The following is a 14,854-nucleotide window of genomic DNA, read 5'->3' on the forward strand; positions in this document are numbered from 1 at the left end:
AGCCGAACCCGATTCCAAGGGACAGCTTGACAAAGCTCACTTTGAATTCGGTTGAAAGCATGTCTAATTGAATTTTGATACGTAATTAAATCAAGCAATAAATCAGCCCAGATCCCACTGCAACCGACAATTCAACACTCCTGAGCGCCACAAGCTAATTATGATGAAGTTATTATCTCAGCCAAAGGGAGTTCTCAGAATGGCTCCTTCTGCATCATGTAGAATCTTTTCAACTAGAATGTGCTCAACCTTGAGGAGAGGGCATCTCTCATATTATGGATCCAAAAGATCCCATAAATGTCACTTGCTTGGTCGGTAATGTATCCGTGCTGATACATTGCCCCACTTTGAGGCAGGTGATTACTTAGAGCGGCCGTGGCAGCCGAACGTTTTTGACTCATTTGTACAAATAAACACATTAATGCACCGAGTCAGAAATGATCTGATGTGTTGTAAGTCAGCAATTACAGCTTGTGGTAATTTCTGTCAATAATCCCTTGATGTGTAGGAAGTGGCTATATTGATTTAACATGGATTTAGAGCATCATCCTCATCATCTGCTTCCCGGTCTCATATGGTTAATCAATTACATCCCCTGCGATTTAAGCATGCTTTAGATGCCACGCACTGCGCATGTAATCTCGTGACATAAGGTATTAAATGAAGGCTAATTATAACTTTGCAGCTATGTGTCATATCATACTCTTTTAATACCTTCCCTAAGAAGACAAATTGGTGTGGCAGTAACACGGGGTTCTGCATTTTGATCCAGTGTAAAACAAAATTTAGAAGTTTGTTAAGACTGTCACATCCTACTTGTAAATAAATATGCATAAATGAATAATGTTTTAATGATCTGTGTGCTTGAATCTGGGAAACCTGTTATGAATGTACAGAAGTGAGAGAAAAGGGCATAATCCTCCAACTCCCCAGACAACCATGCTAGATCTGGCTGGTATGGTTTTCATAAATGAATCCTCTGCAACAATTACCGGAGTAGCCTCCTTCTGCATAATTTGATGAGCAAAGAGAACATTGATGAACTTTTTTAATTATTGTGCCGCTTGGGATTCTGACACAAACGCCACAGAAGGGGAGGGGGTCCACCGCTGCGGCTGCCAGGGAGGTTTTTTCCTTTTCTTTTCTCCGTTCGTCCTCTCTTTTTCTATCCCTACATCCCCCTTTTTTTAATTCACCCAATTTGTTGGTCCAAATGAAACAGCAAAAGGTTAGAGTGTGGAGTAATTAACAGCAGCTAGCCTAATGAAATCAGGAGGGGCTGGTGCACTGGGACGATCAATACCTCACTAAGAGTGAAGCGAGGAGGGCGATTGTCCAGGGGAAACACACATATACGGACCACTTAATAATAATAAGCTGATGAAAAGGCAACATGGTGTCCACTTGTAAATCAAAACCGGTTCGAACACATGGTGACATTATTGCTGTCTAGTAATTGCGTTAAAGGAAAGTTGCTCCTTGTGCACACTAAGAAGTTTACAGGATTTACACCACTCTCTGTGGTCTGCTGAGAGGGTTTCCCTTTATTGAATGTCAATAAGTACATCAATACACTTTGGACAACTGAACACCCAATGCAGAGGTAAATGGGTATTCTATTTATCTAAGACTACACTTAAGTATATTGAAGACTTTATTAGCCCCTTTTGATGAGGAGGTGTTTTGTTTTGCAACAGTTTTATCACGCTGTCTAAGACATGCTGCGTTTGCCAGAAATATAAGGGATGTAAACTTGAACTCTGCTCACTGTTTCTTGGCGGAGACGTCCGTGTCTCTTGTGTAGGCACACATGAGCAGATGGCGTGCACGTCCGAGTTTTCCTCTGTGAGTATCTGCATTATGTACGCATATGTCTGTCTGTATGTGTGTGAGCGTGTTTTTTTTCTTTCTTTTTTTTTTTCTGGTTTTGTCCTTTTGATAAATTCAGACACATCCATCCTATTTACAGGGGAAAACACTTCATAGCAGGCCGCATGCTTTTATCCCACCCTCTCCAAACAGCTTAGGTAGTATACTGTGGCACTGCCCTGACATTTTTTGGAATGCTGCAGTCCTGCTTGGCCATTATTTTCCCCGACTCCATACAGGCAGATGAGCTGAACTGCAGCAGGCTGTAGTGAGTTCCACCAGTGAACCCTGAAATAGGCATGAGCAAGCTTTGGCAAGTGGAGAGACTGTGGCCTGCTAGCTTGCTTCCCGTCTCTGTGCCTTGCTCTGTGCTTCTCCCCACCTTCAAAGGTATTTATACTATGAAATAAACTGTTATGTGGGAGGCTGTAGAGAGCAGAAGATCTCATTAGTGTTAAACTATTAGGAGCATGAGGACCCCAGGGATGAGGGGGTTTAAGGCTTTCAGTGTAGCTTGAAGTTATCACATCATACGCTCTTTAAAAATATTTTCACAAACTGCAGCCAGGCAGCTCGATGCATCTTTTTTATTTTTTTCACTTTGATGTTATTGCTAATGGAACACACTCAGCAAAGCTTTGTTTTCTCAGATTGCAGAGGTTGTAATTGAGCGAGGACCCCTGTGTCACCGAGCTCACTGAAGTCAGGAGAAAATCTCCTCAGATAAATTAGAGTTACAAGACCTTGGAAATCCAGAGGTAGGGATTTGTTTGGCCATATGTTAGAAGATGTCGGTTTGTGGAAACGGACCTCTTCAACAAAGCAATTCTAATTATTTTTGATGATTTGGAACAAATGAGTCCCCTCGACATGCTTTAATGTGAACAGCTACCAGTTACGTTTGTGTGGTTTTTGATGTGCTTGACTTTGTGCAAAAAGCTTGATGAAATTGGAAGTCAGCGCCACGAAGTTGTGGGTATTAAATAAAGCCAGACTTCAGATATGTGTTTCCTTTCTATTGATAATCTCTTTTGCACTACAAACCTCTGTTAATTAAGACACAGTTTTATGTGTTTGGCAAAAATCCCATTATTAACAGGATGAGTTAGCTTTTAGACTACTGCTGGCTGAATTGTTTGATGTCCTGTTTCTGAAACAAAGCCAGAGCAATTCTTGAAAAAGTCAAGTAGTCTGTTTTATTGTACAGTTTCATTGATTCCATTATATCGTTTTAAGATGCAGTATTTACAATTTGTTTTGATTTGAGTTTCATTCATTCATCCAACTTCTGTAACCGCTTGTCCTGTGAAGGGTTGCGGGGTCTGCTGGAGCCTATCCCAGCTGTCATCGGGCGAGAGGCGGGGTACACCCTGGACAGGTTGCCAGTCTATCGCAGGGCTGATTTGAGTTTTAGCTTTAATTCTTGGGTCACCTATTTTTGTTTACGTACATCTGTTGTGCCTCTACGTTTAACTATGCTACCTTAACATTGCGAGTAAAACAGGGTTCCAGTGAGGTCTAATCTCATTATCTTTAATTATTAAAAAGAAATATAGTGATCCTTCTACAACATGGAGGCCAGAGTAAGACAGATTTATGCTGTTGTCTTTCACCATAAAACAGAAAGTGACAAGTAAATCCTCACAGTGAAGGCCTCATACGCTAATTAGAATATGTTGCAGGAAAAAACTGATTATCATGATCAGCACAACAGATGCACAGGTTTACACATGCTGATTTGGTTACTTATACAAATGGGTTTATTAAATGGATAAGTGGGCCCACTGAGACTCCATATGCATAGGTGTCTGTGCTCCGCCACTGCCCTTGTTCTGAGAGGGAACAGGAATAAATTTTGATTAATTTAGATTCATACTTTAAATGTAAATGTATATGTATTGAGGGAGATGGATTTTCTAGGCTGTATGCGAGCCTAAGCTGAAGGAAAATAGACTTTTTAATATCTCTGATATGCACACAGCGGGCTCATTGTCTTTTCCTAGCACACTGCAGGCCTGGTTTTTACTGTAAATGTAATATTAGCCACCTTCCATTCACCTACGCACAGCTGGAATGCACTTTTCCCTTCCTTCTGTCTGTGTCTTTTGATTATACCCAGTCCCTCTACCTCTGTGGCAACCTGTCTGCCAAAGCTCAGACCTTTACTGGCGAACAAGGGTTGTTGCAGCACTTCTGCTTGTCTCCAGTTCATACTGGAACTCAATTCTGCGGAACTAAAAGACTGTACTCTTGTCAGTTCACTTACTGTTTTAACACTATCGGATCTAATTATTTGCATGCACTTGCTCAAAACATGCCACACTCGGAAACAGTATGAAATATATGCTCCTTTCACTCACTTTTTATTCACTGAGCAGCCGCTGTGTCTCAAAATTTGGATACAGAAACTGAGCACAATAAGGTCTGGTGTTTTTAATCAATTATTTATCCAATATTTTAATGATCAGAGTGCCTGGGGTGATCAAAGGCTAGGTTCGAGCTGCACTGCCTTTGCTCGCTAAGACATCCCTCTGTACTTTGATGTGGTTCACCAACAAATGCACTTATCTTAAGCATAACTCACTCCCAGGCTTGCATGTGAGGGCTTTGAAACTGCTAGTTTGAGAGGCGTACATACAGAGAGAAGGTCACTGACCAGCCTCATACTCACCAGAGAGGGGGAAAAAAAAAAGAGAGAGTCACGCGTTTATTGTCTCTAACAGTCAGATGTACTACTACAATTTTGAATGTCATCTAAATATGAAACAACCATAGGTCACCTTCTCAGATCCCCCGTGCACATTATCATATATTTAATTGGTTGGCAAGGTCTATAACTTGAAATATGTGTCACGAGATCTTGAATAAAACATTACCTGGAGAAGAAACAACTGCCTGATGGCAGGCTCAAGTAAAAGTCCGCTTTAAATGACCAGCCGTAAGATGCAAATGAGTAAGTCTTCGGGCAGACCTGACAAATGCTGGTGTGCTCAAATATGCAAATAAATAAATAAATAAAGGTGTAGTTTCAGCAGCATTTTCATTTTTTATATTTTCCCTTTATCAGATTAGTATTGATTCTGAAGCTGTAATGTCAGATGTAGCGATAGGTGCAGTATGAATTATTCTTAGCAGCTGTGACAAGCTTATAATATCTATTTAGACATAACTTACACTGTCTACTTATGCAGGCTGGGTTGTTAGACCAAGCTGTGGACCAGTTTAATGTGTGGTCGTGGTGTTTTAACAGCCTACGCTGGGCTATATGTGCTGTGTATATATATATATATATATATATATATATCAAATGAACATATGAAAACACTGCAACATCACTGAATCAGCGGGAGCCCTGGGCTTGTTTCCCTGCAACGAGGCAGTGACCAGTCCAATTTGCCTGACATGTGGTCCCACACACACTTGCAGTATTTCTGCACCAGCTGTGTTGGCTGGCAGCACGAGCGCAGACAGAATATTCTCACGCACATCTTCTCGCAGTATACATTGGGCATAAACCAGCCGTATCGTCATGTTTTCGACACAGGTAGACTCATCGACCTGGATAGCGTACTACGCTGAGTCATTAAGCCGCTCCAACGACTGCGCTTTGATGTCCTCCGCAATTTCATCAATTTTCCTTTAAACTGAGGATCCTGTGCCATCTTGTTAGCTGCAGCCTTTTCCAACAGTTCATGGCACATGTCTCTGGCAGCAGGCTGAATCAATTCTTCAGCGATGGTGAAAGGCTTCTTTAGCCTTAGCAACAGGGCTAGCCACCAAGTACGGCGCTCTCAGAGCAGCAAGGATTTGTCGACGCGATGGTTCTCTCTTCTGTCCTACTTGCAACACACACATCAGGTCATCCGGTGATAACTCTGATTACCTCGCGAGACTGTGTGTCTGCTGTGTGCATGACAAGGTTGAGGGAAAGTGCGTAACAGACTGTGCCAAGTTCAGTGTAATTACAACACAAATAGCCTCCAATGTTCTGTGTTTATTATTTAAATCTGTGTATTCATTATGTTGAATCATGTTGTTTTCTAGTGGCTCGATAGCGCATGCTTCATGACTTGTAGCCAATCCACTGCCTGGTGGTGATCGACTTTAAGAAATCTATGACTATACACCGATCAGGCATAACATTACGACCACTAACAGATCAAGTCAATAACATTGACCATTTTGTGACAATTCAATGTTCTGCTGGGAAACATTTGGACCTGGCATTCGTGTGGATGTTACTTAGACATGTACCACCCACCTAGACCAGACAAGACACCCATACACCATAGCAATGACTCCCAGGCACACACACAAAAACGATTTAGGAACAACTCAAAAAACATGAAAAACAGCACAAGGTGTTGACCTGGCCTCCAAATTCACTAGATCCATATGGGTCCATATGGCACAAGGGAGACCTACACAATATTAGGAAGGTGGTCATAATGTTATGCCTGATCGGTGTATATCTACCTGACGGTATAGCTCAATAGTGCCAATAAAAAGACTGAAGTCATAATATTGTCCCAAACATCACGCTTTATTTTTATTTCCATTTTCCTCCATTTGGTCATTAAGGGTTTATCACATATTAGCTAAAAAGCTGATTATTTGCACATCACTCAGAGCAGAAAATAAACATTGTCATTCATTGCGAGTTATGTTTTTGTCCACCTGGTGAGTCAGCATTTACTATATATTAGCTTTTTTTAAGTCTCCACAAATCCCTGAGGGAATCATCTGCCAGATTAGCTGCTAAGTGCTAGGTTCACCAGATAGCTGCTAACGTTGTCTGCCTTCTGTACGTTTCTTTTGTGTGTTTGTTTGTTTTTTGCTGCACATTGTTCCTAGCAAAGGGGACAATAAGGCAAGTGAGAGTGAGACAACACAGTAAATTAGAGAGCTGTAAAACACAAATCCCTAAGGGAATCATCTGCCAGATTAGCTGCTAAGTGCTAGGTTCACCAGATAGCTGCTAACGTTGTCTGCCTTCTGTACGTTTCTTTTGTGCGTTTGTTTGTTTTTTGCTGCACATTGTTCCTAGCAAAGGGGACAATAAGGCAAGTGAGAGTGAGACAACACAGTAAATTAGAGAGCTGTAAAACTAGTGTAAACCCCGAACTGAGGGATACTAAAACCCCTTCACGGGGCCGAGGGGAACTGCAGAACCAGGTGATAATTAATTGCGGTTTAGTCGCCACGAGTGTCGTTTCACAACATACAGAAAAGTAAAGATAAGTGCAGCTTTTGCAAAACAAGCACTGAAACACTTATTAACCAAAAAAATAAAAAATAAAATAGCAAGGAAATGAAGTGATAAAATTATGTTGAGCCTTTTTTAATGTACAATCTTGTAACATAATGTCTTTTTTGTACATAATGAATATCTTGGCTTTATTTTCCACAAACACAATAACTGCTACATTACAAATTAGATGAACAAAAAGAACAAGAAATGCACTGTTGGTGACGTATTGTTGGAGCTTGAATTTGTTTTGCTGGGCCAGGCTGTGATTTGACAGAAGTTTGACAACCTTTTTATTTTTTTAAAAAACTTAGTTTGGTGGTCCACCATGAAGAACAATTTAGTTTTTTGATGAATAGCTTTGCGTGTGCTACTCTACTGCTCAGTCAGAAGCTGCATCCCTTGGTGAACAATTATGGCGGGATAATCTGTTGACATGAACTTGTTTCCTGTGCATTGTTTTACCGTTCCACCCCAGCAGTCCTCTCCGCTTCTCCCTTGTCTAAGTGGCTCCTCACTGCCAGATTTCTTCTGTTTTCTTTGCAAATAAAGTCACGTATCCAGATTATTATACACAGTACAAAGAAAACAAAATTGGTGATTAAAAATTAAATACTCTTATCTCTCTGTGAGTTATCTCAGTCCCCAGAGAGAGGATGCTATTTTGCAGGCTTGCGGGTGTCTTTTGTTCCCAATTTAGAAGCTTGTCGCTGTTTATTGTTAATTTTTGATGCTCCATTTGATATTCTGTTCACTTTCCTCCCTGACACGCAGAGAAAACATCTTTATCAAAGTGTCAGTTGTATGGCTTGTGTTGTCAGGATGTCAGGTTTGCCCTATTCTTTACATTTCTGGGGAAGGGGTGTGTACTCTGCAGCCTGGTTTGTTGGTGAGCCAAGTGAACACAGGAGTGTGCCGTACAAACTCTGCATCTTAGGAAGAAATCAATATGGGTCCTGATTCTCAATGCCAACTTAAAAAAAGACTTTAAACTCCTTCAAATCTATGAGGTTGTCAATTCTGAACCTTTACTGACTCTAAGGAAAAAGTTCCTAGTGCAGTCCTTTGTTGGATCTAAACATCCATTTTCACAGTAATTCTCTGTAGAGCTCCAGTCAGACGGTGACATGAAATGACTGTTCTTCTGTCCTTGCAGGAGGCCTGTCAACTCGGCAAGATAACCTCTGTAAACGTAAGTCTTGCATGTTTTTTTTTTTTTTGTATCCTCTACTCTTTCTTGCATGCTGTGCCATGATAATCATTAGATGCATGATGCAACCTCCTGGTTTGTGCTTTACCATACTTTACACAAGTTGCAGCTAACATTATTCTGCATGTCACTAGGGCTGCAAATATAAGGCGATATGTGACATTGGTGACACAAATATGTTGGAGTACCTTGCAGCACTGCAGTTCTCGCAGTCACCTACATCAATCAACCCTGATCTTCAGAAGTTTGGGAATTCTTTAAAAACCTAATAAGTAAATGTTACGCAGCACAACCCCAATACACGAGCACCTCAACAAAAGTCCTCGGCCATCTTTCTAATCTCAAAATGACAACACAGCAGAAGAAGTATGTGAACTATTACAGAGAGTTGTGTCCGATTGTTGGTTGGCCTGTTGTGTTTTAGACAGGATCGAAACAATTTGCTCCCTTGAGCGAAAGCGTAGTAGCACGTTGCCGCTGTAGTGTTTGCGGCTGCTTCTCCATCTCCGCATTGTTTGAATCGATTGTTTCGGATCAATAAAGATGGAACACCTAGAGGAAAGGTTAACCGAGGAGTTTCAGAGATATAAACATTTCTATGACTCGTCTTTGGCGAAATTTCGGCGAAAGTTTCAGTCGCCATTGTTGAAAGTGAAGCAGGAAGAGGAAACAAAAATGAACCCGACTGGCAAAAAAGACACAGCGCCGAGTAGCTTTTGCGTGGCGTTTTTACTAAGTGAGCCAGACTGACGGGCCGTAGGCTACGTACATAGGTTACGGCGTCTGTGTCCCGCAAAAGAGCCCTAAAAGAGCCTTAAGTAGTAAGCAACCTGTTACAGATAAATATTGCAGATGCATTTCCAATCACAGGCCATCAAGTCACACTCACAGAAGTATGCATGCTAATTAGGTCTACACTGTATAAATCATAACTTTTCGGATGATGAGTTGAAATAGTTTCCTCATTTCTAGAGTTCATATGAGTTCTTATTTAGTGGTACGTTAACCAAAGTATTAATCAACTCCTCGGAAAATAGTCAGAAGATTAAGCGACAGCATAAGAGGTAGATTAATCAGCTGATCAAAAAAACATGGTGTTCACATGTTTTCTCCCAGTATGGTTCTTAACTACAATATTAAGGTGTGTCCTTAATATTACCACTGATACTTCCAGTGTGGCAGTGTTCTTCTTGGTTGTTTGTTTCAAGTCCAGTAGGAGTGACAATGAAGTGGTTAAACTCAGTATGTATGAGTTAGGGTAAAAGGGAAGCTTTGTCTTCATTATTAACATAAATGTACAACAGTCAACTTGAACCAATATCCAGTATTTCTCACTAGAAATCTAGGAATACCAGAGGAGTTGCACATTGGAAAACAAACCTGCTTTTACTGTGGACTTGAATAATAAGCAAATGTCCTGTTATATATATCGACTCTGCGTGGTCAAGAGAGTTTTTAAAGCTTTGGTTTTTGAACTCATTTAATAGATCAACACAGTCTCGAAGCAATTAATGGAACCATCACAAAATTAAACAAAACTCCAACGCACACGGTGCTTTCATCCAGGAGGCTAGGGTTCACGTGTGGGACAGTTATTTTTTATGTACTATTTTTTTCCTTCTCTCTGTTCTTCATTTTGTTTAGGGTTTAGGAAACAGCAAAAAACAAAACAAAAAAAACACTCGAATAGATTTAGACAAAAACATCGTGCTTAAATTACACCCCTTCAAATACGGGGTGCAGGAACAAAATGTCACACCAGCTGAGATATGAATCTTTCAAAGTCGTGTTCTGTGTGCAAACAAAATAATAATCATAAAATGACTTACATTATGTGACTATTCTACAAACTCTAAGTGTATAACTATATGTATATATGTAACTGTATATGAAATACCAGGTAAAATAATAATTAAAAAAACAAAAGCTGGCTGATCTGTTGCTAATCTTTTGGATAACAGTGTTAAATCACAAAAAGCACAGCCCATCTGTAGCGTGCAAAGAAAACAGGAAGTCCCAAAAAAGAACAGTGTCCATTTGTGGTTGACTTCCATCCAACCGTGTTAAATGCAGAATGTGGGGTCAACCAATTATCACCCCTCGCATCACTGCCAGAAAAATTACTCTCCTAACACTGTCAGACTTAATTGATAAAAAACAAGCCCTTTTTTCCAACTGGCTGTGATGTGTTGAGAGAGAGTCAACCAGATTCCACAAACAGAGCTGAATGAACTCTGTGTAGGGTGACATTTGTGAAGTTCTCAGCAAACAGTAGACATGTAACTCTCCCCGATTCGAGAGGTAAATATGTATTGCTAGAAATGCGCATATTACGGTTGCCATTTGAAAACCTCAAAACCACAGTTGGATTAAACCAAAAAGGTTCTGCGCTGCACCACCAAAATATTCTAATATTGTTGCATTTTTCTATTATTTATTATGCATTTATGATAAATCATTACCAATATCTGTTATATTAGTAGCACTTGAGTACATATTATAAATTTTTTTAGTACTCAAAAGTGTTCGATTACTGTTCCTGGTTTGCTAGGATGGGAGGAAAATGTCATAGTTTGCGTAACACCGACAATATGATCACAGCAGATGACTCAATAACAGATGAAATTCAGAGAAAATTCATTTGATTTGTCAAAAGACATCCAGTAATCTCTCAACCAACTCGCTACAATCACCTCCTTCTTGCATGTTCCTGCTAACTCATCATCTCACAAGCACCTCGCACATAATAGGCCGCTCTGGAACGGCATGTACACACACACACGCACACATAACATAACACCCACAAGATAAAATTGCAAACAGATTTTTGTGGATGTTGTACGATCTTGACTTCAAGCAGAACGGGGGCGTGTGGGGCAGCACTTTTTGAATCATGCAATCGCTGTATTGTAACCCCCCCAACACACACACACACACACTCTCTCTCTCTCCACAATAAGGCATGTGCAACATGACAAATCACCGTCTCCTCCGAACAGATTTATGCAGGTCTAGGTGTGCCCGAAAGCTGATCCTTATCTGAAATGGCAGAGCCAATCTTCTCTGATTCACTCCTAAGTGGTCCCTGTTTATCACTCCAAGTGAGGTGGTTGTCAGCCAAGTCCTTCTCTGTGCAGCACCGACATCTTTGCTATTTTGAGAGAACAGTAGTTGGGGGGGTGGCGGGTATATAATAATGGATCTCATCGAGCTGTAGTGTACCAAAGGACAAGGTGGCAAACACTTGGCCTCCCCTCCTCGATATCTAAATATAACGGACTCCTAATCCGGTAACCCGCGAATCCAGCCCCATCTGGGCGGTTACCAGAGGGAGGGTTTGGGATTTTCTGGCTTGTTACATGGTAGAACTTGGCATGCATCTCTCCTGTTCATTTTATCTCTGTGTACATACTTCTCAAGGCAGTGTTTTATCTGGCTAACCGGGCTTTGTTTGGTCTTGATATCTCTTACCGCAGCTTGTCTTTGCTTTATGGATTTCTGGCAGCTTCTTTAAATAAGTGATAATGCCTAGCAAAACAGTCACCTTGACTCCTCGGCGAATGTTTGTTTTTGTTTGTCATGTTCGTCTGCGAACATTAATGTTTCATCCGCGTCAGCCGTCACCACCGAGGGCGAAACTTTTATTTATTTAAGGCCCATTAATGGCGTTTAATTGTGGTTCTGTATTATTGAGCACGCGGTGAAAACAAATTAAGCTTTTCTTCACATCTGGCGTCAACCTGAATGGGCTTGAATGGACCTAAAATGAAGACACTCCCTTATGCAAAATGATTATATCCTAATTGTCACGGACAGCTGTTTGTTCTAATAGATTCTGGATGCCATTGTTGGAGCAAGTTTCCAATAATTAGAATCATGTGGAGAGGGAGCGTGCTTTTTGTAGAGCTGCCAGGCTTTCGTAAGTGGGCCCTTTCTTTTATTTATTTATTTATTTCCTTTTTTTTCCTCTTTTTTTTTTTGCTGGAACCTGGACATTACTTTTGCATGCATCCTCCAGTAATTTGAGAAACAGCTGCCAACGCTGTTTGAGAACAAGTAGATATTTAGACTACTTGAAAGCGTGGGCAAACATGGCACACGGAACTGTATCATTTTGCCAACAAGGTATTCGTCTCCACTGTGTCTTAGAAAATGAATAACGCACGAAAAAAAAAAAAAAAAAAAGGAGTGGGAAACCATTCTATGCTCTGTTGGTATATTTCATCATTTGCCAGGAGAACTTGTCACACCACATACAGTAAAAGCAAGATTCATTTTAGGGAGTCCTACATTATATATTTCTGGTGGCTGAGAACATAATATAGTGCAACAAATACATTTTTCTCTTATTTTTTCTAATAGAAACAACAGCTACAAAGAGCTTTTGATTCCGAGTTGTTATCTCGCACAAGAGTTGAAGGCTGCGTGTGCGTTTCTTGTTTGTTTCTTTGTCTGCGTGCCTCGTTTTTTCCCCTCTCTCTCTCTTTCTCCTTATTTCTCATCCGTCTTTTTCTTGCTCGCGCACGCACACACACACACGGGCACGTAGAGAGTTGTGGCCTCAGGATCTAGATGAATCAAGTAAATAGAATATTTAGCTGGCTGTTTCAACATCACAGCGTCGAAAACCACTCAGTTGTGCTTTCAGGGTGCTAATTGTGTGGATTTAGGTTAGTCAACCCTCTCTGATAGTTTTTAAATGAAGCTTTTTGTGCACTTGGTTTTTGGCAGTTTGTCCTTCATTAGAGCCAGACTTTATTTTACTCTCCCTCTCTCCCCTGCTTCCCTCGCCTTATTTAGCCCTATCAAAGAACAATATGTGCTTTATCTATGCGCGCTAGTGGCCGAGGGGAAAAAATATTTGTGCGCGGAGACGTCCCCTCCTCCTGAGCTTAAAGGATCGTGTGTTAATGATGTTTTTAATTCGCGACTCGCATATTGCTTTTGTTGCTATAGCGATGCAGAAAATCAAGATAGTCATTTGTTCACCAGTTGTAGTTGCTCCTTGAAAAGAAATCTTATCAGTTTGAATAATGGGATGAATAAAATTCGCCGCAATAACCAAAGCTGAGGGCATAATTATATTTTATGCGTTTTATGCCTCTATACAGTGTGATGCAGTATGATGTTACTCGGGGAATCATGTGAAGGCATAAATTCAAGGTGCGGTCTATATTAATGCGACAGTGCTCTGTTTTACCAGTATTACCTCAAAGCCAAGTCAGATCTCCTCACTCCTCGTTTTTCTCTTTGTCAAACTCCGAAGAAAAGATATTAAAAACATGAAAGTTTAAAAAAAAAAAAGAAAAGAAAAAAAGAAAGATTACCCCTCGCAACGTGAACAGTGGTTACCAGTGTGGTCCGCTGCCTGCAAGAGCGGCTAACATGTTAGCGGGCGTCGTTACATACAGGAGGCGTCGTTGCTCTAAGAGAAAGGGGTCGCGACATGAGCGTCTGTAAACCTCCAGAGAAATCAAAGAGGCCCGTACTGTTCCGAAGAAAATGCCCACACTCCTGTGATCCCTAAGACTTTACAAATCAAAGTCTCATCCTCCACACACATTTCCACTTCTTCTCCTGTCTCTAAATTGGGTGAGAGGGAAAACTAGGACATAGTTCAACTTGCTAATACACATCCTAGCTATTACCGGGACGCGTTTCAGGCAAGTCTCAATTACAAATGCCGTTACTTTATTATCTGCGATGCACTAGACTCGACTGAGCGAGACGTTTTTTCGGGTTACGAGGTCACTGGCTCAATTAGTCCCTCTAATGACAAGATGCAATTTGGGCTTATTTTCCCATTAAAAGCAGGTAAAGATGATGGATTCAGCCGTGCAACTCTTGATACGTTTAGGCAAGGATTTCCCCTGTAAATGCCATCTCACTGTATTCATTCACCCATGAACGAGCATCGCTGTCACCATTCATCATGCCGTTAATGATATTTGTTTGTCAGTGCTGGTGCACCAAGAGTTTCTCTAGGAATAGAAAGAATAAAGGAAATGTTATTTAGTGCCGTGCTGCACGCATCCCTGAGCAACAGACTTTCAGAGGCTGGGATTTTAGATGCTTCTCTCTGGTGACCAGTAAATGAGTCAGTGTTTTTTTTTTTGAAGAAAAACAAAAGGAAATCTGCACTAACTGGGGTCAGGGGTCACGCTTTGAATTGATGATTGCATTGGGTTGGTGATTCTCGAAGGCTTTTTACAGTATAACGTTGATCCATTCACCCAAAGGAGGAAAAATAATAACTAGAGGAAGGAAAAAAGAAAAAAGTTTTGCCAATGTTTTGAAATATCTGTCTCTGAGATTTCTGTCCTCACCCCAGTACAAAGGAGGTGAGTGGAATTTTGATTGTGGTGCTCAAAGCTTTGATATATTACGTTTTAAAAGATTCAACAACAATGTTTCTTTCCAGAAGAAATGTCCTTGTTTCTCCAGACAGATCTCACTGTGAAATTTTCATTGGAGCTACTCTATTGAAAAAATAGTCCCTTTGAAATCGGCTCATTGTATTCTGGGGA

The 14,854-nt window shown here is 40.7% G+C and overlaps 1 protein-coding gene across 1 annotated transcript in view; it reads left to right on the forward strand.

Annotated features, from left to right (window-relative positions):
- pcdh11 (protocadherin 11) overlaps positions 1-14,854 on the forward strand; it is a gene marked incomplete at its 3' end in the record, with an annotated part of 117,445 nt that overhangs the window by 62,042 nt on the left and 40,549 nt on the right. Inside the window, exon 4 of the mRNA XM_084549983.1 lies at positions 8,274-8,309. Coding sequence (XP_084406109.1) covers positions 8,274-8,309 — 36 coding nt within the window. The remainder of the gene's footprint in view (positions 1-8,273; positions 8,310-14,854) is intronic.

Source organism: Chelon labrosus, assembly GCF_963514085.1.
Source record: "Chelon labrosus genome assembly, chromosome: 8".
Taxonomy (NCBI): Eukaryota; Metazoa; Chordata; class Actinopteri; order Mugiliformes; family Mugilidae; genus Chelon; species Chelon labrosus.